The following is a 25599-nucleotide window of genomic DNA, read 5'->3' on the forward strand; positions in this document are numbered from 1 at the left end:
TTGGATGATTTTAGACAAGTTTCTTGTCTGGGGAATCTGCTTTTAGGCAACACCTGAGAATGTGTCTCTGATGGTTTTTCCCAACAATGTGAAAACTGCTGACCTGAATAGCACCAGAGTTCTCTTCAGTTCTGACATTCTGTGAGTTTGTGTTTTTTGGTTTGAATTCTTAAAGGTCTGTTTTTGTTTTTGTTTTTTTAAGATTCTATTTATTTATCTGAGAGAGAGGGTGAGTGCCAAAGTGGCAGGAGAGGAGCAGACAGAGGGACAGCAGACTCCATGATGAGGGTGGAGTCTTATACGGGGCATGATCTCATGACCCTGAGATCATGACCTGAGCCAAAGTCAGTAACTGACTGAGCCACCCAGGTGTCCCTGAATTTTTCAAGATCTTAAAGGCTAAACAGCTAAACTAACTACAATCAGAATCATGCCAACTTCTGATTCTCTGTATGTGTTATCAACTATGGACATGTATGACCCTAAATTAAGCTCAACAATTTAAATGTTTAACTTTGTCCTCTTCCAAAAAACAAAAAAACAAAACAAAAAAAAAAACCAAGAAAAAAAACTTTGTCCTCTTCCCTAAGTATTTTGCAAGGAGTTCTGCTAACAAGGTGCAAAGCTATGTTCTAGCAACTTTTATTTTGCTGGACCACTCAACAGAAGTGGTTTTACAAAAAAAAAAAAAAAAAAAAAAAGTGGTTTTACAGGGCAGTGAAATACTCAGGAGTGGCTTTTGATGGGGAAGAGTAGAGACTACGGATAATTGGGACCTGGATAATTTGAAAGTATCCCCACCTGTCAGTAATGAAACAGCTGCTATATGAGGCAAGGTCTCATTCAGCATTAATATAATTATACTGATTTTATGTGCATTAATAAATGGCGAAGATTAAATACTATCTAAAGATTGCCTAGAAGCTGTTTTTAATGATTAGAAGCATTATCTCCTACTGCTCTGTTGGGCTGTAAAGTAATCAGAGCTCCTGAGACAAGTGCTCTTAGCATGATCACGGTAACTCTAAGCCTTCAATATGAAAAGAATATCAGACTCTAAGAAGTTTGCATAATACCTATGTTCTAGAAGAATTTTAGTAAGTCATACAAATAAGATGTTACATAAATAACTGGGCCCTGATGAATACCAAAGCAAGCACCCAGGGTAAAGTTACTAATTCAGGACTCAGAGGCAGTCCTATCCTTTGCCAGTCCATGAATGATGGGCTTCAGGAAGTCTGTGAGCCCTCTGGAATCAAATGTAAACTGTATTTGCCTATATGCACTTTTTGTAGAAGGTCAAAAATATTTTGGGGCCTAGTGAAAAGTTAACCACTCACAGCTTTGGCACGTATCTTTCAAAATTAAGGTAGATATTTAAATTCATAGGGCTGCAGCTATATGAGGAATCATTCATATTAAAAGCGGTTTCTTTAAAGACTAGACTCTTGTGTATACAGTATTTTTGCAGATTGTTATCTACCTGGCTACCTACAGGGATGCCACAGGAATCTCTACAAGTCTGTGGCTCAGGACACTTAAATTTTCTGTTAATTCAGGACTTGTGCTAATCCTGATCACAAAATCGTAAGGACTGGGAAGGACTTAAGGAGAATTCTGTTTTTAGGAAAGATTACCCTTAAGCCATTTGAAACACTGGAATGAGCATCTGAAGAGATTCCCAAAGCAGAAAGTTCATTACCTGTCAGTATCTCCATATACAACCCTAGCGCCCCATTTCTTGGTATCATTCACCAGTTTAATAGCTCGCTCCAAGGTCTCTCTGGCTTTGTGAACAATACTATCACCAACCTGTTGGTACAAACACATCGGAAGTAATTTCTTAACATAGCTTAGTATAAATCAATAGATTTTAACATAGAATACTTAATTTTCATTACTAAATATTCCTAAAAATGAAACAAAGAGAAAAGGATGTAAAAAAGAAAACAATCTTCTGTGTCATTCTTTCTATAAGGACTCAAGAAGAAAATAAGGTATAGAATTAAAAAAAAAAAAAAAGATTTACTTATTTGACAGAGAGAGTGAGTACAAGCAAGGGGAGCAGCTGAGGCAGAGGGAGAAGCAGGCTCCCCATGGAGCAGGGAGCCCAACATGAGACTTGATCCCAGAACCCCAGGATCATGACCTGAGCTGAAGGCAGATGCGTAACTTACTGAGCCACCCAGGCATCTTAAGGTAAAGAATTTAAAGAAAGGAACCAATCAATACACAGACTCGTCTGTCAGTGTATTAGTAAGTAAAACAGATTGCACTTTACACAAGGTATGCGGCTTTGGGGTGCCTGGGTGGCTCGGTTGGTTAAGTGTCTGCCTTCAGCTCAGGTCATAACCCTAAGGTCCTGGGACTAAGACCTGCTTCAGACTCCACACTCTGTGGGGAGCCTACTTCTCCCCTCTATCTCTGCCTCCCTCTCTCTGTCTCTCATGAATAAATAAATAAAATCTAAAATAAAAACCCACCAAAAGCAAAACAAGGTACAAAGCTTCATTTGATTCCTGGAAGAATAAGCCTTGTTTATTCAAGGACTTCCTTATATGCCTTTATAATCAATTAGCCAGGAAATTGTTCCATGTATGTGCTTGAGTGTGTGTATGCATATCTTAAAAAAAATTTTTGTGGTGTTATAAATTTCTTCAGTTATCATAAAAGTTAATGTCTGAACTTCAATCTCAATGATTGGTTATATATAATTTTTAGGTAATACAGAATACAAGGAAAAATGTATCATTATATGATGGAAAATCAAGTGTTCAATTTATTTATTTATTAAAAAGATTTTATTTATTTATTTATGAGAGACACAGAGAGAGAGAGAGAGAGGGGCAGAGACACAGGCAGAGGGAGAAGTAGGCCCCATGCAGGGAGCCCGATGAGGGACATGATCCTGGGTCTCCAGGATCAGGCCCTGGGCCGAAGGCAAGCACTAAACCGCCGAGCCATCCAGGGATCCCTCAAGTGTTCAATTTAAATTAAGTAGCAGATACATGTCTAACAAGGATACCTTTTTTTTTTTTTTTAAAGTGATCTCTCCACCCAACATGGGGCCTGAACTCAAGCTCGAGTTGCATGCTTCACCAACTGAGCCAGCTAGGTGCCCCTAACAAGGGTACTTTCATTAGTGATTAGTGAAACAAAGGTCATGTCATAAGCTAACAAAAGGATGGTAGATCTTAACAAATATGACGAACTAATTATATTTTATAGTTAAGTAAAGATACCAGCATAGGACTGCTGCTTCATTTATTAAACTCATAAAAGCGAAGGGTTAGGGAAAATTGCCCTTTGGCATAAATGGAGCTTTCCTTTAAAAATTTTATTTATTTTTATTTTTTTTAAATTTTTATTTATTTATGATAGTCACACAGAGAGAGAGAGAGAGAGGCAGAGACACAGGCAGAGGGAGAAGCAGGCTCCATGCACCGGGAGCCTAACGTAGGATTCGATCCTGGGTCTCCAGGATCGTGCCCTGGGCCAAAGGCAGGCGCCAAACCGCTGCGCCACCCAGGGATCCCTCCTTTAAAAATTTTAAAATAAGAATCATGCACTTTTGTATTAAGAAGCAAACAACAGTAACAGTTATCCTTTTACTATGAAATCTGAATCACCTGAATTAAATGTAGGATTGAATATGTGTTTTAAAGGCTATTTATAGCTGCTTTTAAAAGGAAATATTAAATGAACAAAAGACTAAATGGTAGCAGAAATGTAATTTGGGTATTAAGAAAATCCTGAGGGGCGCCTGGGTGGCTCAGTGGTTGAGCGTCTGCCTTGGCTCAAGTTGTGATCCCAGGATCATGGGAATGAGTCCTGCATTGGGTTCCCCACAGGGAGCCTGCTTCTGCCTCTGCCCATGTTTCTACCTCTGTGCATCTCTCATGAATAAATAAATAAAATCTTAAAAAAAAAAAAGATAACCTTGAGAATATGAACTATATCCTGAGATTTTTTAAAAATCATGTTATCTAGTTGAAATTCAAGTTTGAATGAAAGATTCAATGTCATCTGTTGCCACTTTCAAAACAAGATAAACTTTAAAATATATGCTGGCAAATAGCTGGAAGGGTGAGCCATCTACTGTCAGAGTCAAATATGCTTTTGAGACATACACATGCTGATCCTAAATGTCTGCTTCCCACTGCCTACTCTGGCCTATTTTAGTTACACTGAAGAGTCTGAATTCTTGCAGCTGCCCCCAAGACCTTGCAGGGCCAAGGACTCAGCAGCAGGAGGGGGAAGAGGGAAGGAAGGAAGGAGTGGTAATTAAAAGTGATTCTGCTACTTTGTGCCAGATGGTTCCATTTTGAACATAATAGTGGTTACAGTTTGAACATTACAAACATTACAAACATTACAAGCTAAGAGGATTTAAAAAAAAAAAGGAAAATAACTGGGCTTTACAGTTTAGTTGGGATCCTGAAAAGTTATAATGAGAAAAATATTTAGGGTGAAAATTCCCTGAAGAGGAGTGTTGGCAAGGATGTGGAAAAAAGGGAACCCTTGTCACCACTGGTGGGACTGCAAACTGGTGTAGCCACTACAGAGAACAATGTGGAGGTTCCTCAAAAAATTAAAAACAGAAATACCAAGTGATCCAGCAATTCCACTACTGGGTATATATCTGAAGGAAATGAAAACAATACCTGTAAATGATATCTGCACCCCTAGGTTCACTGCAGCATTATTTACAATAGCCAAGATGTGGAAGCAACCTAAGTGTGTACTGACAGATGAATGGATAAAGAAAATGTGGTGTATATACAGCTGACTCTTGAACAACACAGGCTTCAGCTGTATGGGTCTCCTTATATGTGGATTTTTCCAATAAATACAATATGGTATTGTAAATATATTTTCTTTTATTTTAGTAACATTTTTCTTTTTCTAACTTAATTTTAAGAATACCACATATAATACACATGACATACAAAATATGTGTTGTTTATGTTATCATTAACACTACTGGACTATTTGTAGTTAAATTTTGGAGAATCAACAGTTATTCATGGATTTTTTTGACTCCATAGGGGGTCAGTGCTCCCAACCCCTGCATTCTCCAAGTCCATGTTTTATCTTTTCACACCTGAGTGTCCTTTGCAGAGCAGAAAATTATTTTAATGAAGTTCGGCTTATCAATCTTTTCTTTTATACACTGTATCTTTGGCATTGCACTTAAAAAGCCATTACCAAATCCAAGATCATCTAGATTCTTTCCTGTTATTTTCTAGAAGTTTTATATTTATAGTTTTGTGTTTTATATTTAGTTCTGTGATCCAATTTGAGTTAATATTTGTGAAGGGTATAAGGTCTGTGTCTAGATTCTCTTTCTTGTTCTCTTTCTTGCACCATTTATTGAAAAAACTTTTTGTATCTTCACTACATCATATTGCCTTTGCTCCTCTGTTAAAGATCAGATGACTGTATTTATGTGGGTCTACTTCTGTAATCTCTATTCTATTCCACTAATCTATTTATCTGCTCTTTGGCCAATACTACACACTACCTTGATTCATGTAGCTTTATAATAAGTCTTAAAGTCAGGTACTGTTAGTCCTAGGACTTTATTCTTCAAAATTATCTGGTCTACTCTAGACCTTTTACCTCTTCATGTAAACTTTAAAATCAGTTTGTCAATATCCATAAAATAACTTGCTGGTATTTTGACTAGGATTACATTCAATTTATACATCAAATTGATATGAACTGACATCTTGACAATACAGAGTCTTCTTATCTATCAACATGGAATATTTTTCCTTTTCTTTATTTAGCTCTTCTTGCATTTCTTTCACTAGTTGTGTCATTTTCCTCAGAGATCTCATACATACTTTGTTAGATTTATACTGAAGTATTTCATTTTGGGGGGTACTTAATATAAATGGTGTTACATTTTTAATTTCAAGTTTCATTTGTTCATTGCTGGTATACAGGAAAGTGACTGACTTCTGTTGTACTAACCCTGTATTCTGCAACCCTGCTATAACTGCTTATTAGGTCTAGGATTTTTTGTTAATTCTTTTGGATTTTCTACATAGAAAATTATGCCATATATAACAAAGATAGTTTTATTTCTTCCTTCCCAATCTGTATACCTTTTAAGTCCTTTGTCTTACTGCATTCGCTTCCAGTTCTTCTATGACGTTGAAAATCAGTGGTGGTGAGAGGGGTCATTCCTGCCTTGTTCCCAATCTCAGTGGGAAAGCTTCAAGGTTTTCATAGCTAAGTATGATATTAGCTGTAAGCTTGTGCGGTTTTGTTTTTTTGTAGATATTCTTTATAAAGCTGAGAAAGTTCCTCTCTTCCTAGTTTACTGAAGGTTTTTATGATTGGATTTTGTCAAATGCTTTCTCTGTATCTGTTGTTATGATCATGTAGCTTTTCAAGATTTTATTTACTTATTCATTAGAGAGAGAGAGAGAGAGAGAACGCGAGAGCGAGAGATAGAAGATGCAGGCTCCATGCAAGGAGCCTGCCTGATATGGAACTCGATCCTGGGACTCCGGGATCACACCCTGAGCCAAAGGCAGATGCTCAGTCGCTGAGCCACCCAAGTGTCCCTCATGTAGGTTTTATTACTTAGCCTGTGTATGATGTGTTGGAACTCACTAGTTGATTTTTGAATGTTTTATTAGCCTTGCATGCCTGGGATAAACCCCACTAGGTTGTGGTATATAATTGTTTTTATATATTGCTGGATTTGAGTTGCTAACATTTGTTAAAAATGTTTACAGCTATGTTCATGAGAGATACTGGTGTCTGGTTTTCTTGTAATGTCTTTGGTTTTGGTATTAGGATTATGCTGGCCTCACAAAATGTGTTAGAAAGTATTCCTTCTGCTTCTATTTTCTGAAAGAGACTGTAGAGAATTGGTAAAAATTTTTTCCATTAAATGTTTGGTAGAATTTACCAGTAAACCCATCTGGGTCTGGTACCTTCTATTTTGGAAGGTTATTAATTCAATTTCTTTAAGAGATATAAGCCTATTCAGACTCTTTTCTTTCTTTCTTTCTTTCTTTCTTTCTTTCTTTCTTTCTTTCTTTCTTTCTTTTTTCTTTCTTTCCTTCCTTCCTTCCTTCCTTTCCTTCTTTCTTTCAAGATTTATTTATTTATTTATGATAGAGAGAGACACAGAGAGAGAGAGGCAGAGACACAGGAGGAGGGAGAAACAGGCTCCATGCTGGGAGCCCGATGTGGGAATCGATCCTGGAACTCCAGGATCGCGCCCTGGGCCAAAGGCAAGCGCTAAACCGCTGAGCCACCCAGAGATTCCAGACTATTTCTTTCTGTGTAAGTTTTGACAGATTACAACTTTTAAATAATTGGTCATTTCATCTAGGATATCAAATTTGTGTTTGTAGTATCCTTTGATTGTCTTTCTAATGTTCATGGGACCTAAAGTGATGTCTCTTCTTTCATTTCTGATATTAGCAATTTGTGTCCTCTTTCTTCTTTTTTTCTTAGGCTGGCTGAAGGCTTATTGATTTTATTAAGTCTTTTCAAAGAACTAGCTTTGGGGTTCTTTGATTTTCTCAATTGATTTGTTTGCAATTTCATTGATTTCTGATACATTTTTTAAAAAAAATTTATTTATTTATTCATGAGAGATACAGACTGAGAGATTCAGGCAGAGGGAGAAGCAGGCTCCTTGCAGGGACTCTGATGCGGGACTCGATCCCAGATCCCAGGATCACGACCTGAGCCAAGGGCAGGTGCCCAACTAGTGAACCACCCAGGCATCCCGATTTCTGATATAATTTTTATTATTACTTTTCTTCAGTTCACTTTGGATTTAATATATTCTTTTTCTAGTTTTCTAAGGTGGAAGCTTAGATAATTAGTTTTAGATTTTTTTTTCTAATAACGGATTCAATATTATAAATTTCCCTCAAGGGCTACTTTTGCCGATTCCCACAAACTGTGATAAGTTGTGTTTTCCTTTAGTTAAAAATATTTAAAAAATTTTTTTTTCTTTGACCCATGTGTTATTTAGAGATGTGGTGTTTAATCTCTAAACATGTGGGGATTTTCCAGCTCTTTCTGTTACTGATACCTAGTTTAATTGCACTGTGATTTAAGAGTAGACATTATATGATTTTTGTTCTTTTAAATTTGTTAAGGTGTGTCTTATGACCCAGAATGTGATCTGTCTTGGTGCATATTCCATGTGAGCTTGAGAAGAATGCATATTTGGGTGTTGTATGAAGCAGTCTATAAGTGCCCACTATATTCAGTTGGTTGTGCTGTTGAGTTAAACTTCATTCTTATTAGTTTTTTATTTTTATTTTTTATGATAGTCACACAGAGAGAGAGAGGCAGAGACATAGGCAGAGGGAGAAGCAGGCTCCATGCACCGGGAGCCCAACGTGGGATTCGATCCCGGGTCTCCAGGATCGCGCCTTGGGCCAAAGGCAGGCGCCAAACTGCTGCGCCACCCAGGGATCCCTCTTATTAGTTTTTTTTCCTACATGTTGTCCTTGTTTTGTTATTTTTGTTTTCCACTCTTTTTCTGCCTTTTGTGGTTTTCATTTTTTGATAGGATTCCATTTTCTCTTTCTTACACATCAATTATTTTTATTTCTCTTTTTACAAAAGTGGTTGCCTTAGATTTTGCAATATACATTTACTTTCAATATACCACTTTTCTTTTCTTTCTTTTTTTTTTTTTTTTAGAATCAAGATTGTGTTTTATTGCCAAGGACCTTTGGATTTTTCTCTGGGCTTTCTTTGAAATGGTTAAAATAACCTCATTAAAATAGCTATGTTAAACTATTAAATAAACATGAAACCAAATCGTATTTTAGGAGAAGCTATCAGCAAACAAATATCTAGTGAATTAAATGTTGACTCTTTTAAACCAAAAAGAAAACAAAAACAAAAACAAAAAACCACAGTAATTTATTTCACTTATAATTCTGAGTAAAGTGTGCTGGGTTCTGATGAGTAGTTTTTTCTTTGTTTTAAAGTTTTGGCCATAGAATATACCACTTTCAAATACTACACTAGTCCACAGAAGTGCAAGTACTTTATAATAATGAAATAATCCAAATTCCTCCCAACCCTTTTGTCATTTCTATCATTCATTTTACTCATACATAAGCATACACATAATCAAATACATTGTTATTATTTTCAAAGATATTGTTATCTGTTAGATTAGTTAAGAATAAGAAAAATAAGTGTTTATTTTGCCTTCACTATTGTGTTTTTTTAATATAGATCTGAGTTTTTCACCTATCATTTTCTTTCCCTCTAAAGAATTTCTTATAACATTTCTTGCAAGGCAGGTCTATCACCAACAAATTCCCTCAATTTTTGTTTGAGAAAGTCTTCATTTCTCCTTTCACTTTTGGACAATAATTTTTTAGGGTATGGATTTCTAAGCTGGAGTGTTTTTCTCTCAACACTTTAAATATGTACTACATTCTCTTCTTGCATGTTTCAGAGGAAAAGTTGGTTGTAAATCTTTTTTTTTTAATAAAGATTTTATTTATTTATTCATGACAGAGAGAGAGAGAGAGAGGGAGAAGCAGGCTCCAAGCAGGGAGCCTGACGTGGGACTTGATCCGGGGTCTCCAGGATTACACCCCGGGCTGAAGGTGGCGCTAAACCGGCAGGCCACCGGGGCTGCCCTGGTTGTAAATCTTAATCTTTGCTTCTGTACAGGCAAGATGTTTTCTCCCCTGTCTTCTTTTAGGATTTTTATTTTACTATTGATTTTCTGTAGTATGAAAATGAGCATTTATCCTGTTTGGTGTTCTTTGAATTCCTGGATCTATGGTGTCTGACATTAATTTGGGGTAATTCTCAGTCATTACTGTTTCTTTTTTTCTTTCTTTCTTTTTTTTTTTTTAAAGACCTTTTATTTTATTTACTCATGAGAGATACAGAGCGAGAGAGAGAGGCAGAGGGAGAAGCAGGCTCCATGCAGGGAGCCCGACGTGGGACTCGATCCCGGGTCTCCAGGATCATGCCATGGGTCGCAGGTGGCGCTAAACCGCTGCACCACTGAGGCTGCCCAGTCATTACTGTTTCAAATATTTTTTCTGTTCCTTTCTTACTTCTCCTTCTGGAATCCCTAACTGCTATATGTAATAGCAATTTCTGTAGTTGCTCCAGGGTTAGGACATTCTGTCCTTTTTTTTCAGTCTTTTTTTCTCTTTGCTTTTCAGTTTTATCAGTTTTGATTGAGATTTCTTCAAATTCAGATATTCTTTTCTCAGCCATACCTAATCTACCCAATAATAAGCCTATCAAAGGCATTCTTCATTTCTGTTGAAGTGTTTTTGATATCTAGCATATTTCTTTTTGGTTCTTTCTTAGAGTCTGCATGTCTCTGCATTGCCCATCAGTTCTTGCATGCTTGTGTGTACTTGATCCATTTAGAACTCTTAGCATCCTTTTGTTTTTGTTTTAGTTTTAGAGTTCTTAGCATTCTAATAGTTGTTTTAAATTTGCAGTTGGATAATTCCAACATCTCTGTCACATCTAAATTTGGTTCTGATGCTTGTTCTGTCTCTTTAAATTCTGTTTTTTGGTTTTCGGTATGTCTTATAATTTTTTTTTTGATAGCTGAATATAATGTATCAGATAAAAAGGTCTTTAACAATATGGTGGTAATCTGTGGAGGGAGGGAAGTATTCTATAGCTCAATGAGTAGGTCCTGTTCTTTCAGTCAAACTGTATCTCTGGACTGGGGACTTTGCATGTGCTTTTGGTTTTCCCCCATTTTTGGTGGGACAGGATGTTAGAGTGGGCTGGCATATTCCCCTTCCTTCACATGGAAGACCAGAGTACTTGGACCTGGGTATTTTCTTCCTCTCAGGTTAGTTAGGCTCCAGTTAAATAGTTGTGCCTGAAGGCAGATCTTGTTAAGAAAAGAATGCTCTGGTGTATTTCAAAGTGGCTCCTTTCCCCTCCCTGTGCCAGAAGCACAAGGGAATTTCTCTCCTGTGGGAGAAAACCTTTAAGAACCTGGTTGAGCTCCTAGAGGTAAAATTCACAAACCCGTGGAGGTTCTGATGACTGGATGCCCTGGAGTCTTAATCCCTCAGACTTATCCAAAGTGAATTTCCAACAATTAATCAGTTATAGTTCAGGTTTCCTAAACAACATGGTTCCTGCAGAGGTTTGTGCTCTTGGGTTTCTGTTTTTGTGAATTGTGATTGCTTGTATTTACCTGTTGGACTCCAATTTTGGGGGTAGTGGTTTGCCCTGTGACCTCATTTCTAAAGAAGAGTTGTTGAATTTTTCAGTATGTTCAGCTTTTTACTTGTGGAAAGAAAGTGGAAACTTTGAGCTTCTTACATGCTATACAGGTATTTATAGTTTATTCTGCCCATTGTGTGCTGTGTGGGGACTTTATCCTTCCATTGCTTTCCCCTTTTGAACTACTACGAATAAAATGGTATACCATATGTTCTGGCTTTCATTTGGCATAAAAAGGTCACCAATAAAACAAGTCTACTCTATTCTCAATCACTAGGTAAGTTACTGTATTACTCTGTCACACTATATTGTATTCATGTTAAATTAACGCCCTAATTTAGTAAATAGCAAAAATTAGTCTTATTCTGTGAAAAATGTCTTTCAGTTACAACTACCTCTGCAAAGGTTTCGCTTTATATCTATTGCACATTAGTAAACATGGAATGTTTGGTCATTCTGACATTTGTAGAGGCCAACCTAACATCAGATCTGTCAATACGTTAAAATGGAATTATTTAGTACAAAGTACATGTAAGCACTGCTATTAATGTGGCACTAAAATATCATGCTAATAGTTTGCTACAGTATGCTCATCTAGGTATGTAGAAATATGTATATGATAAGGAGTTCTCATAGAGAAACCTCCAAACCCCCAATATCCTGTATGTATACATGAGAAAAACTGGTCTTATGTCATGGAAATGAAACTCTAGTCTAAACAAAACAAAATACTTCAATGAATAGATATTCATTTAATGCTGCTAAGTCTCTCGGAAAAAACTACAGCTTTGTATCACTTACCTCAATGCATGGCATTCTCCCAGAAAAATTCGCAGCTGTATAGCCAAATGTGACATTTGCTATAAGCTTAAGTCCTAGTTGACGTGCATCGAGCATTCGTGAAAGGGCTCTGTCTTGCTTGTAAGCCTTCATTGACTGTTTCACCATGAGTCTAGTCTTCAAAATTTCTTCAAGCATTCTTGGTAGCACACCCTTTCTTACTGAAGGCTATCATAAAGAAAAAAAGAATATTTAAAATCCCTTAAAAGTTATATATTTAGATAATTAAGAAGGAAGCACAAAGTTTAACAATGGCCAACTGTCATGAATTGAAACATACTAGCAACTGAGTGGCCACAGGGCCAGTGGCCATCAATACAAAATCATCACATTTCCTTTCTTTTGAAGAGGACTTTTCTCCTAAAAGGTTCCTATAATGTTTATAACTCTAATGTAGCACTACTATGTGAGTTCAGAGACCTCCAGGAAGGAGGATGTCGACTAGTGCATAAGAGACCATACAACAAGTTCAGAGGGAAATTTTGTGCAAAACTTTGATCAAACCCCCACTCTTTCAGAAAGACACACGGGATTTGTATCACTCATAACAAACCTCGGTTTTTAAAGATCTCATCCTAATGACCCCACACAGTAATCTGCATGGAACTCCATTTATCTACCTTGGAAGAATGATGAGCTGGGTTGACTCTGCTGACATTCAAACCTGCAGTTCCAGAGACTCTAGGTATTTCAAATGTGATGCTTAGACCACTAAGCCATCCCCTCCGGCCTATTATTATTAGCAATCTGGAAGAGGGGATGAATAGTGAGGTGATAAAATTTGTTGATGCCAAAAAAAAAATCATTTGTATTAATCAAGACTAGGGAGAATTTATGAGAACTCCAGTAGGAATGAAAACCACAAAACAGTATTAACTTTGAAGATGATTCACAGACACGTGCAAGGTAATGCATGTTGGACTGAACAATTAAAACCTCAAGTATAGGATAATCACACTTCTGAATATTAAAAAATCTTAGTTTTATTAAGCTTTACATATTGGGTCAAAATGTAGATGCAAGTTTTAAAAATGTTGTTAAAGGGAGATAATATAACAAGCCACTACATATGTGACAACAAAAACATATTCTAACCTCTAATTCATTCTGTGTACCTTATGAAGCAGTCATAATGTTAAGATGTAATATATGTCATTAGGTTAAAGAGGTAGTATTTTCCAAAAGGAATAGGTCATGAAGTCTCTGGTGAGAATTTTCCTCCTATCTAAATAGCTAATTTTAGGGTAGTCTTTGAACACAGCGTCTTCTTATTGGTAGAAAATGATGCTATTTTTGCTAAGTACACCAGAATGAATCTGAGGGCTTGTGGGGTCCATGCTACCATCAACCACCCTACTGTACCATGATCTAGTCAGACTCACTGCTAAGGAAATAGAGGGAAAAAAAAAAAAAAGGAATGAAGTTGGCATAAGAGAGGCAATATAGTCTTCTCCTAGATCTCTCTATTTGTCTTTATTCATTTATGAGGCTCTCCTTAGTCTCTCTTAAGGGGAGATAAGGAAGAAAGAGATTCTATTATTAATCTGGATATCTTACAAATGCAATCAATAAATACATGAGAATATCACTTCTAAGATGGTCTTAATTTAAAATGTAGAACAATTAAGAGTTTACACATTAAAGCAATTTAAATCTGTTACCATCGTTGTGATTGTCAAATAGCTATTTAAGTCTCAAGATGCTAACAGAGGTCAGAAGGTATATATGCACATTTCTTTCAGTATTCATTAAAAACTAAAATCTAACAATTAAAAAACTTTAAATTCATGCAAAACAAGATAACTGGTTTTTAAAAGTAATTTCTTAGATTCCTATATCTTTATTTTTAAAGATAAGATATTCAAGACGACTTTTTTTTTCTTTATATTACATGCCAACAGCATCTAAATCAACTCTTCAAAGGTTAAGCCACAGTCGATACCTTTCACTTACAAGAGAGTATTACCTTGACAAAAGCTATTCCATTGGGGGACACTGTGATATCATGCCTAATTTGGTAAAGTAAATCTGGAGGTACTCTTAGAGAGGTACAGCCAAATTTGAACTCATCATACCTATTAAGAAAGAAAACATTAAGCATATACTTTCTCAAGTCATACAATAGTGATACTAGACAATTTTAGGAATCTTTCTAACTCTAGTAGAAATTCATTTTTAAACATTTAAAAATGAATTCATTTACTTAGTAATATATTTGTCTAATTTCCAAACAGCAGTTCTTCAAATATTCACAATTTATTAAAAGAAACATTTTTTATATGGGATTATCCTAAAATTTATGGGAAAATCTATACTTAAATACCAGATTTCAATTCAACATATGACCACTTTACAGTAAGTTCCTTAGAGAAAAATTTAAGCTTTAAATAAAAATATTGTAAATAACTTTTCCAAATTTCTGTTCTTAATAAAAAGACAGGATTACCAATATAATTTCCATGAATACTATGAAGGGAGAAGTATACTCTAAGCTAGCATTATAACTTGGTTTTAAATACACAAAAATCATTATAAAGGAAGACTATTTCTTATGAGAAAAATATATACTCCTTTGAACATTAAAAATATTATTCTCATGCATTTTATAAAATTCGGTTGACATGAATAGCTAAAACCTAAGATTAGATTTTAACTTAAAATATCTCTAAGAGAAGTCAAGAGGAGGTGACAGCTGGAGGGAGATAGATCATAATCCTCAAACTATTCCAATGAAAAGTGGTTTTTATCAACAAATTAAATATAACTCTCATTTAAAGAGATTACAAGATGTGGAGAATGAAATAAATAAGTTGCAAGACTGATTTATTCATGATTTTCTTCATTTGAGTCATCCTTTCATGATGCTGAATTAGTCCTACAGTTTTCCACATCCACATCAATTAGTAAGGTAATTACAAAGAATGAATTAGCTGTGCTACAGACCATTCATCTTGCTCAAAAGGACAGTATCAAGTGCAAAGAGACACTCAAAATCTAATTGTAGTAACAAGTACAAAGCACAACAACATAATTATGACAAAACAAAATAAAACAACCCTTACTTTCCCAGGTTCTCCACATGGCCAAGGCAGGTGGAAAAACAGTAGTTGTACGCAATCACAATCGAAGGATATAGTGACTGGAAATCCAAAACGAGAACAGAGTTGCTATAGAAGCGAGATTCAGGCTCCATAATTAGGGGAACACACTGTGGGGCTCTCATTTGGGATCTTTGCTGTACACTAGGTGTCACAGGAATATAGTTCATTGGTTTAGCAATACGCAACATCATTGATTCCACACGGTACTGCAGGCAGAGAGGTGGAAGTAAGAAGAAAAGAAGAAACAGTTTAAATAGTTAAATACATTGGTCTTTGAATATGATAATCATTAGGGGACATTCTTCTGAATAAAGCTGCATTCTTATAGTTTTTTTAAGTAGGCTCCATACCCAGAGTGGAGGAGCCCAACATGGGGCTTGAACTTATGATCCTGAGATCAAGACCTGAGCTGAGATCAAGAGTCAGATGCTTAACTGACTGAGCCACCCAGGCGCCCCAAGGATGCATTCTTACAATACAGTTATATACTACTTGTTATTTAGTCAGCTTTCAGGTGCCTGTAGAAGACGTTCATAAATCCTTTTTCTATATTCTTATAACTTTTATAAAAACTGCAAAATAAAAAAAAAACTGCGAAATATATCAAATAACTTATACAATACGCAATTTTGGAAAGACAAAATTAGATTTCTTCTTGTATTTAAAAACATCTATTTCATAATGAACAGCTGTAGCAAAGACTGTACAGTTTAACAGTTTCATTTGAAAAGTTGGCCAATGACCTTTGAGAAATTTTTTTTAAAGGTTTATTTATTTATGATAGACATAGAGAGAGAGAGGCACAGGAGGAGGGAGAAGCAGGCCCATGCCGGGAGCCTGACACGGGACTCGATCCCCAGACTCTAGGATCGCGCCCTGGGCCAAAGGCAGACGCTAAACCACCGAGCCACCCAGGGATCCCCCACTTTGAGAAATTTTTTGAGACAATTAGAGAATGAAAGTCAGGAGACTTGAGATGGATAAATTGTATTCCAATTTTCCAAGATGGAAACAAAGATTCCAGAATTGAAAGGTAGTCAGATTAATACCAATCCCTCACAAAATTGAATCAAGCAATTACTGATTGTTTATAATAACCATTATTAAGCAGACAGTTTGGAGTATTAGAAAAGGAAAGCACAAGAACCAGCATAGCTTTATATATTCTCATGTTGTTTTAAGGTATCTTTACCTTTGATTATAAAGCCAGCTCAAATCGCTTTTAAAACTTGATGGGGTATAAATAGCTTATAAGCAATATAATTAAATAAATACGCCAAAATAATTAGAACGCAATTTTTGCTATATTTACTGAAATAGTAGATTGGGGGATTGTTATAAACTTACGGTAATTAAAGTAATTAAAAGATTTTATGAGGTTAAAGAACCTGAGTGAATTAATGTAGTATCTCAGATGCCTAGCACAGTGTTCAACACACTAATAAATATTTGTTGAATGAATGCATGAAATCTTTTTGGGTGATGCATTTGACAAATCTCTCATATTCTTGGGAAATTAATTAAAAAGTTATGAATTAAGTTATTTCTAAGGTCCTATTTTTCTTAAACTTCTTAAAAAAGTGATACAGCCACTTATATTGGTTACTAAATTTTCTTCTTCCTTTTTACATGAAACTTATTTGTTGGGAATTAGATAGAGCATGCTGAAATTAAGAATATAAAGCAAGAGAGGAAGGCTTTCTTTGGGGCCTCTTCCCTAGTTTAAGGGGCCTTTCAAGGTATCTCTAATCACACGGACAGTATTCAGGAGCAAAATATCACCCCAGGGACATAGCCATTTGTTTTTTTTTAATAGCATAAAAATTTAGTAGTGGCCAGAAAGTTGGTATGGAGAGAAAATAAAAAGTAAAGCTGTTAAGTGAAATTAAAGCTTTTCTAGAAAATAAAATAACAAGATTTTATTAACCAGCTATATAATGGTACCACATAGAAAGTTCAAAATATTAAATCACTTCAAACATCTCAAAAGTAAATATGTCACTAACAGAACTTTCAAGTATGTAAGAAAACTGATTTCCTACCTGTGAACCCCTTGTCAGTACATGTAAAAACTGGATGCCAAAGAGTCTAGCCATTTCACTGGTTTTCCCAATCAGGTCCAACTGTTCTAACATTTGGAGATTTCCACGGACACGGCTAATGTAGTGATCAACCATTTTCCATCTGTTAAAAAGAGAATACATGCCATGAACATTATGGAAAAATGTGGACGTTGGAAACTAGTATTGTTTTAATTCTGCCAAAACCTACACATTAAAAATGAGGATTTAAGAAGGGAATCATGATGTGAGCCTTCAGCAAAATATGTACAGAAGTTAAACATTAGAAAATTTCATATATTTCAAGGGCATAAAACCTAGTGAAAATATACAAAGTTTAAAACAGTACTTGTGATAAGGTAGTAAGTCTAATAGGATAATTATTTTCAGCATTTCGTTTGATGTTACTCTATTTTTATTATAAAAAATTAACACCCTCTTAGATGCTGCTTCTGATGCAATAATTATACAATTCTAATTTATCATATCTATGAGTTTTTAAAGAACATGGAGATTTTGGGTTATCACTGTAAATACCAGTCTAAAAGTATGCATTATCTGTTCATGGGGGAAAAAATCAGTAATCTGGTAACTATTTTTTTAGTAATTTGGTAACTATTTAGGAAAATAACTTTAATGAGGTTATACCTGTGCTAAGTGTGTGTCAAATCAGTATTTTCTGTGTAAATACAAACATTCTGTTCTTTGATTTAAATCTTTACATAAATTAACCTCTTTACCCTGCCTTTTTTGTTAAGAAAATAAGCAAACAACAACAAAAAACCTTCACCAAAGCCATGAACAAAAGTTCTGATTGAATACTAAAATGTAAAAACAATCCAAAGGTATATCATAAAGAATAACATTTATTCATTTAAAGAATATTAAGGTTCAAATACATCACAACCTTTAATTATATGGCTTTTAGAACAATACAGTCACAAAATTTTCGATAAAAAAGTTTTAAAAGCCATGATACCTGATTAATACACAGAGAAAAACTATAGAAAATGAACTCACCCTATAATAAAAGGGTCTGATAATAACCAGTGTTAGCGAGAGTGTGGAAAAATTATAACCCTCATACAATGCTGATGGGAAAGTAAAACAGTATAGTTGCATTGACAAACAGTCTGGCAATTCCTCAAATTGTTAAACAAAGAGTTACCATATAATTCACTGATTCCACTCCATATCCAAGCATGGAAACATACATCTACACAAAAACCTATACCCAAATGTTCTTAACAGCACTATTTGAAACAGCCAAAAAAGTGGAAATAACCTGTGTCCATCAACTGATGATTGAACAAATTGTGGTATATATCCACACAATGGAATATTATTTGGCAATAAAAGGAAATGAAGTACTGACACGTGCTACAGTATGAATGTATATGGTCAACATATACTAAAAGAAGTCAGTCACAAAAGGCAACATATTATATGGTTCTATTTATAAGGAATGTTCCAAACAGGTAAATCTATGGAGACAGAAAGCAGATTCATAGGGGTGGGGGTAGAAAAGGGAAGCCTGGAGGGTGATGGCTAGTTGACGCAGGTTCCTTTTTTAGGATAATGCAAATACTAAGATTTACTATGATAATGCTACCCAACTGAATATATGAAAATCAATGAATTGTACACTTTAAATGGATGAATTATATGGTATGTGAATTGTATCAGAACAAAACTGTTAAAAAAAATTTTTAAAAAGGTATCCTAAAAACTTTATATTCAATTTTTAAATAAAATAAACAGAAATACTGTCCTATAAAACATGTTTCTAACAATATATTGTGACTATTTCTCCATACTTACATATTTTTATAGCTACCGTATATACTATTATATAATTATAACATAATTTAATGGCTCTGTTACTGAGTATCTTCTATTACTATATGCAATGTTGTGATGAACATCCTTATGGCTATGTACCGATGCTGAAATATTTCCTTAGGATAAATTCCTAGATATGTTCAAAAGGCTTGCTATGATTTAGTTTTTTTTTTTAAGATTTTATTTATTTATTCAGGAGAGACAGAAAGAGAGAGAGAGACAGAGACAGAAAGAAAGAGAGAGAGAGAGAGAGAGAGAGAGAGAGAGGCAGAGACACGGGCAGAGGGAGAAGCAGGCTTCTTGCAGGGAGCCCGACGTGGGACTCGATCCTGGGTCTCCAGGATCAGGCCTTGGGATGAAGGCAGGAGCCACCTGGGCTGCCTTGATTTAGTTTTTAAGATGTAGTAACACACTGCTTTCCAGAACATGTTACCATTGAACACTACATCTGAAACTAAGTATGTACTTTATGTTGGCTAACTGAATTTAAATAAGAAAAAATTGACATTCAAGCTAGTCATGATAAAGTGCTTGTTTTCTTTTCATCTTTGTCAACTCAATAATTTTTAAGTTATTACTAGTTTGATAGGCAAAAGAATTGTATCACATTTTAATGTATTTTTGTTTTAGATTATTAAGGTAATTCTTCAATAATATAGATTTGTCAATGTGAATCTGAGGTAATGTTATGTGTCGATTTAGTCAGTCCCTTTAAAATAAAACAAAATGGATCTAATGACATCCTTTCTATAGACCACATGGATGGTCAATGACCTGTCTTGGGAGTTCCCTAATTCCTTTTTTTTGCTTAATCTAGCCTACTGCTGAACTACTCTAATAAATTTTTCAGTTCAGTTATTGTGTTCTTCAGCTCCATGATTTGTTTAGTACTTTTTAATATTTTCTATCTGATAAAATTCTTATTTTGCTCATGCACTGCTCTCTTGACCTTAATGAGCATCTTTATGACTGTTATTTTGAATTCTTGGTCAGGTAAATCATGTAACTGTTTCATTATGGTCCGTTTCTAGAGATTTAACTTTTTCTTTTGTTTGGAGAATCTTTGCCTGGTTCTTCATTTTCTTTTTTTTTTTTTTTTTTTTTTTTTTAAAGGAGCTTCTTGTCTCTGTTCTTTTTTTAATTTTTATTTATTTATGGTAGTCACAGAGAGAGAGAGAGGCAGAGACACAGGCAGAGGGAGAAGCAGGTTCCATGCACCAGGAGCCCGATGTGGGATTCGATCCGGGGTCTCCAGGATCGCGCCCTGGGCCAAAGGCAGGCGCCAAACCGCTGCGCCACCCAGGGATCCCTGGTTCTTCATTTTCTTTGACTTTTCCATGTTGGTGTCCTACATTAGATGAAGTAGGCGTGTCTCCCAGTCTTCATGGACTAGCCTTATACAGGAGACTTCCACCAATCATTTTAGTTAGAGATTCTGGGGGCCTTTACCAACTCTTTCCTTTCCGAGGAAGAAGCAGGCAGCTGTGGTTTCTGTTCACCCACTCTGTGTTGAGCAGAAGGCAGAGTTATGGTGTCTGCCAGTCCAAACCACAGTCTTTGTTCTCCTCTAGGCACTTAGACTGTGTTGAACCTGTCAGAGCTCCAAGACTAGAAAGACAGATGGCAGTTTTTTGTATAGCTGTGGAGTTGGGGTACTGGATGCATGGATTTCTCTTTCCAGAGGTAAGCTGAGAGGTGGGATTTTTCATTCACTCATTTTGTGCTGAGGAGGATCTATGGCATCTACCAGCCCATGCCACTGTCTCCATTTGGCTCTGCCAGCTAGACTGGGCTAGACTTGTGAGAACTCCTTTGGAAAAGTTGGGGTGCCAGACATGCAAATCACCCCCTCTCCTCCTCTGGGAGAAGCAGAGAGCTAGGGGCCTTTTCCTGATCATATGGCTCTGGGGGACTCTGGCAAGAGGGTGTCCTAAATCTTCCTACCAGCTTTGGTGAGTCTGGTTCTGTATTTATCATCCAGGGTGCAGGAGTCTTTCAATTAGCTTCTGGGTTTCTCACAAAGGGAATCTGCGAATTGTTGCTGAATCATTGTTTACAAAAAAAGGAGGATCTAGGGCTTCCTACTGCACCATCTTGCTGATGTTACTCCATATCTTTCTTAACATTTTTAAAGTATTTAAAAAGTGGAATTTGTACATTAAAAAAAAAACAACAATCTTTTAAAAATAAGATCACCTTCATGGGGTGCCTGGGTGGCTCAGCTGGTTAAGCGACCTACTCTTGGTTTCAGCTCAGGTCACGATCTCAGGGTCATGAGATCAAGCCCCGTGTCAGGTTCTGTGCTTAGCTTGGAGTCTGCTTGGAACTCTCTATCTCTCCTTCCTGTTTGCTTGCTCTCTCTAAAAATAAATAAATAAATAAATCTTTAAAAAATAAATAAAAATCAGATCACCTTTGTTCCTACTTTCTGGTCCTATTTGGCTCACCACATGGTATAAAGAGAATGGAAAAAAAATGTGACAAAGTAAAATTTTCTTAGGTAATTTTGTTGTTAAAGAATTATGCCATCCTCCTAACACTTTACGAAACTCAAGTATAATAAGCAAATACAAGTTTTTATTTGGGGAAGAGAAAGAGAAATACAAAGCATAAGCTACTCCTGATAGCAATCTAAAAAGAAGGTTACAAAAAAGGAGACTTAAGAATTCCAAGTAAAAACTCACTTATTTTGAACTTTATTCCTTGGATTGGCGCTACATCCAGGAAATGAAGAAAAAAAATTTTTATTCTTTTTAAGTAGAAGCTACATCACCTTCTACTATCAACAAATAGTTCTTACCTCAGAAACTGGAATAGTATTAAAAAACTATTGCTTGGAAAGCAGATGAAATCAGAATGCTACTATGAGTTCCCTCGATCATTAATATTAGGGACTAGGAAGTTTTTTTCAAGCTGACTGAAGAATCTAAACACAAAACCTAACATTTTATGAAAAAATACATTCTAACAACACAACTTTGAGAACATAACTCATTTACATAAATTAAGGGCTTTCAGGAGACCAAATCTGAACTTCCAAAAACAAAATGATGATAACGAGGGCTACTTCATGCCTTACAAACATATTAAATATAAGAAATTCTTGATTGGCAAGTTACTTTAATTCCTGAGGCAATTTATTAAAAAATGTGTCTTCTTACTTAAAACACCGTACAAAGCAAATGCCAATTACAAAGTATGGACTTACTTTGTAAGAATTCACTTAAATTTAAAAATAAAATTGTGTGATCTTCCAAAGTATCTCCAAAGAAAGAATGTATGGTCTCTCTATGTAACACTAGCTAACTAACATAAATGGTCCAATGTCTAGTGCAAGTCCTTTATGTATTATGTTAGGTCAATTCTCTATTTCACTTGGCAAAAGCAATTACCCCAGATAATGCCTAATTAGAGGTAGCAAAATATACATTTAAACATCCTAGGGCTTATAAATGAACCACCAAATGTAGTTTTCAATGTTCAGTTTAGTATTAATATTAAAATATTCATTTTGGGGTGCCTGGATGGCTCAATCAGTTGAGCATCTGACTCCTGGTTTCGGCTCAGGTCATATGATCTCAGCGTTGTGAGTTCGAGCACTGCAATGGGCTCCACGCTCAGTGGTAAATCTGCTGGAGATTCTCTCCTTCTCTCTTTGCTCCTTCTCCCACTAATGCATGCTCTCTCAAATAAATAAAAGTTTCATTTTATTTATTGATACATTACTTCTCCTAAACTTCTATAAGGCTTTCATCTTAAGCTTAGTGCTTTCTGTGGCTTCACTTTACTTCCTTGAGATTCCTCAAAAGACATGCTCAGAAAGCAGTGCCCCTAAATATATCAAGTTGTTTTTAAGGCTCTATTTCCATCCTCACCATCATGTGACCTTATTATTCAGTAAGCAGAGTTTCATTCATTTCAAACATCAGACACATTAATTTCAAGGTTTTTTTCTTTATATAGCTATTATCTAAGCTTCATTTTACCTTCAACTTAAATAAAAGTAGAGATGAGAACTTTCACTTCTATGATGTAATAAATGGTACTGGACTAGCTTTCCTACTTTGATAAAACAGTAGGTAATTGTTTCTGGGCAACAAACAATAGGCAATGTAAGACCGTGCTCCTTGAGGGGGAAAAGAAAAAACCTGTGAAGTGAAGCCCAGCCCATGCAGAGGCAATTTCCTAAATATACTGCAGTATGCTAGAATCTAAGTAGAGCATGGCTATCTTGCTAAGCTGAGGAGGCAAAGATCAGAGTGCAGGCAGTTTGTAGCTAGAATCTGTGGGGCAGAGTTATTGGTGCAAGCAGCAGAGGTTAGCAGTTAGGAACACTGGTGGGGATTTCTTGTGAGTGACTGGCCCAGGGCTGTGCTGAAAATGAGGAAGATGAGGCTTCTAAAGAGCAGCTGCTATGAACTTGGATTTGGAATAGAACTATTCAGACGGTGCTGGGGTTGAAGGCCTAGTAATGCCATAGAGGACAGACCTCATTACTTCTTTGTTAACAAGTTGGGCATCCAGCTTAGGAGGCCTTTGCTGTAGAGTAAGGCCTACTATAGATAAACCTAAAACCAAGCACTAGCAATATGCAATATTTTATTTTAATAGTCTATATTTATTTATATGCTATATATATCTATATGCTATATATAGCAATATGCAATAGTTTGTGGAGATTGAGTCCTGCCAAGTTTGAGGGACTTAGAAAACACCTTGGCTTTCCAGATAATCATCTTAAAAAAGGCATAAAAACCAAGTTTGCGTAAGTTCAAGGTGATCAGCCAATAACTAAATTGCCAATTTGAGCAAAAATAAACACGCTTCACAGGAAGATAAAATCCAGAATTTGTACAAAAGAACATCAACAATATCCATTACATAATCATGCAAAGAAACAAACAAAACATATGACCTAGTTAAGAAAAAAAAGCAGTTAAACAACAACTAACACAGAGATAGCCAGATGTTGGATTAACTATTATAGATATGTTCAGGAATCTAAAGAAAAAATATTCAAAATATTAAAAGAAAAATATAGTCTTAATGAGTGAATAGAACAAAATATAGAATCTATAGAAACTATAAAAAGAACCAAATGAAAATTTAGGAGGTAAAAATGCAATAACTGAAATACAAAATGTATCAGTTGGCCTTAACAGGAAACTAGTGATAACAGAAGGAAGTCCAGTAAAAGACTGAGGAAAAATGTACAGAGCCTCAGAGATTTGTATGACACTGTAATATAGTTTAGTACACATGTAATTTGGAGTCTTCGAAAGAAAAGAGTAAGTGGGGGGCAAAAAAAAAATATTTATAAAGAAATAGCCAAAAATTTCCTAAATTTGATGAAAAATATCAATTTAAAGATCTAAGAGGCACAGCAAACACCAAGAAAGCTAAACAAATTCTTAAAAATCCACAACTAGGAATATCATAGTAAAATTACTAAAAACCAAGGCAAAGGGAAAAACCTTGAAACCAGCCGGGGCGGGGGGCGGGGGAATCACAGAATTCTGTTTCAGATAAAAAAAGCTGCAAAATGACAACACTCCAGTTTAACAAACAGCTGCATAATCTACAGAATCATGTTTTCCTTTTTAAAGATTTTACTTATTTATTCATGAGAGACACACAGAGAGAGGCAGAGACATAGGCAGAGGGAGAAGCAAGCTGTGGGGAGCCCGATGTGGGACTTGATCCCAGGATCCCGGGATCATGACCTGATCCAAAGGCAGATGCTCAACCGCTGAGCCACCCAGGCATCCCTAAAATCGTTTCCTTGAGGCCATCAGAAAGTTGAAGTTACAAGAGAATCAGGTAAACTTAATTTTACAGGGTGACAAATACATCTAAAGATAGATAGGAGATATAATTTATTTCTTCTTTGGCAGAGTACTGGCAGCAGAGGTAGCTGCCATAAAAGCACTTAGGAGTGAAACAAAATGTTAATAAATTCTTTTTTTCTTTTTCCTTTTTTAAAAAATGTTAATAAATTCTTAAAGGTCATGAATAGCCCAGCATGGCAGTTTATAATTGCTGGGAACTCCAGATACTGGGAGTGTTTTTTTCCATGGGCCCCCCCACCAAGACTGGGTGGGAGGGCAGGGCACAAAAGAATGAAATCCTGGATCTTCCTCTGACTTTTTCTCTCATATGAAGCAAAGGCTTGAGCTGCTGTGGAACTGGAAGGAAACTCTAATACTCAGGATTTAAGCAGAAATCCACTATCTCTGGGGAAACAACAATGCAAAAGATGTCTGCTTCTGGGAAAGGAGTAGAAGCTAAAGCTGCACCTGAAGGAGGGACAGGCAATCCCCCGTTCCAACTGTGGGCTTTGTACTAAGTATAAGCAACAGCTGTCTACACTACTGAAAAAGAGGCAGGAAATCTTTCCATCATAGATTCCAGGCAAAGAAACAGCACTGCTAAGGCAGGAATAGAAGCAAAGAACCATCTTCCCCTGGGGTGGTCAGGAAACCTGCTTGGGACCAAGACCTGCCAATAGTACAGAGCAGAGGTCTAATGCA

At 35.9% G+C, this 25599-nt stretch overlaps 1 protein-coding gene across 5 annotated transcripts in view; it reads right to left on the reverse strand.

Moving 5' to 3' along the window:
- The window catches only part of REV3L (REV3 like, DNA directed polymerase zeta catalytic subunit), a 179356-nt gene that overhangs the window by 20390 nt on the left and 133367 nt on the right, over positions 1–25599 (reverse strand). For all 5 annotated transcript variants that reach the window (XM_026005812.2, XM_026005811.2, XM_072739059.1 and 2 more), the window contains 5 exons: positions 17210–17351; positions 15129–15373; positions 14033–14141; positions 12028–12234; positions 1703–1812 (listed from right to left, as the gene is read on the reverse strand). In XM_026005812.2, the coding sequence (XP_025861597.1) occupies positions 1703–1812; positions 12028–12234; positions 14033–14141; positions 15129–15373; positions 17210–17351 (813 nt within the window). The remainder of the gene's footprint in view (positions 1–1702; positions 1813–12027; positions 12235–14032; positions 14142–15128; positions 15374–17209; positions 17352–25599) is intronic.

This window comes from Vulpes vulpes, chromosome 1 (assembly GCF_048418805.1).
Source record: "Vulpes vulpes isolate BD-2025 chromosome 1, VulVul3, whole genome shotgun sequence".
In the NCBI taxonomy this organism is placed as follows: Eukaryota; Metazoa; Chordata; class Mammalia; order Carnivora; family Canidae; genus Vulpes; species Vulpes vulpes.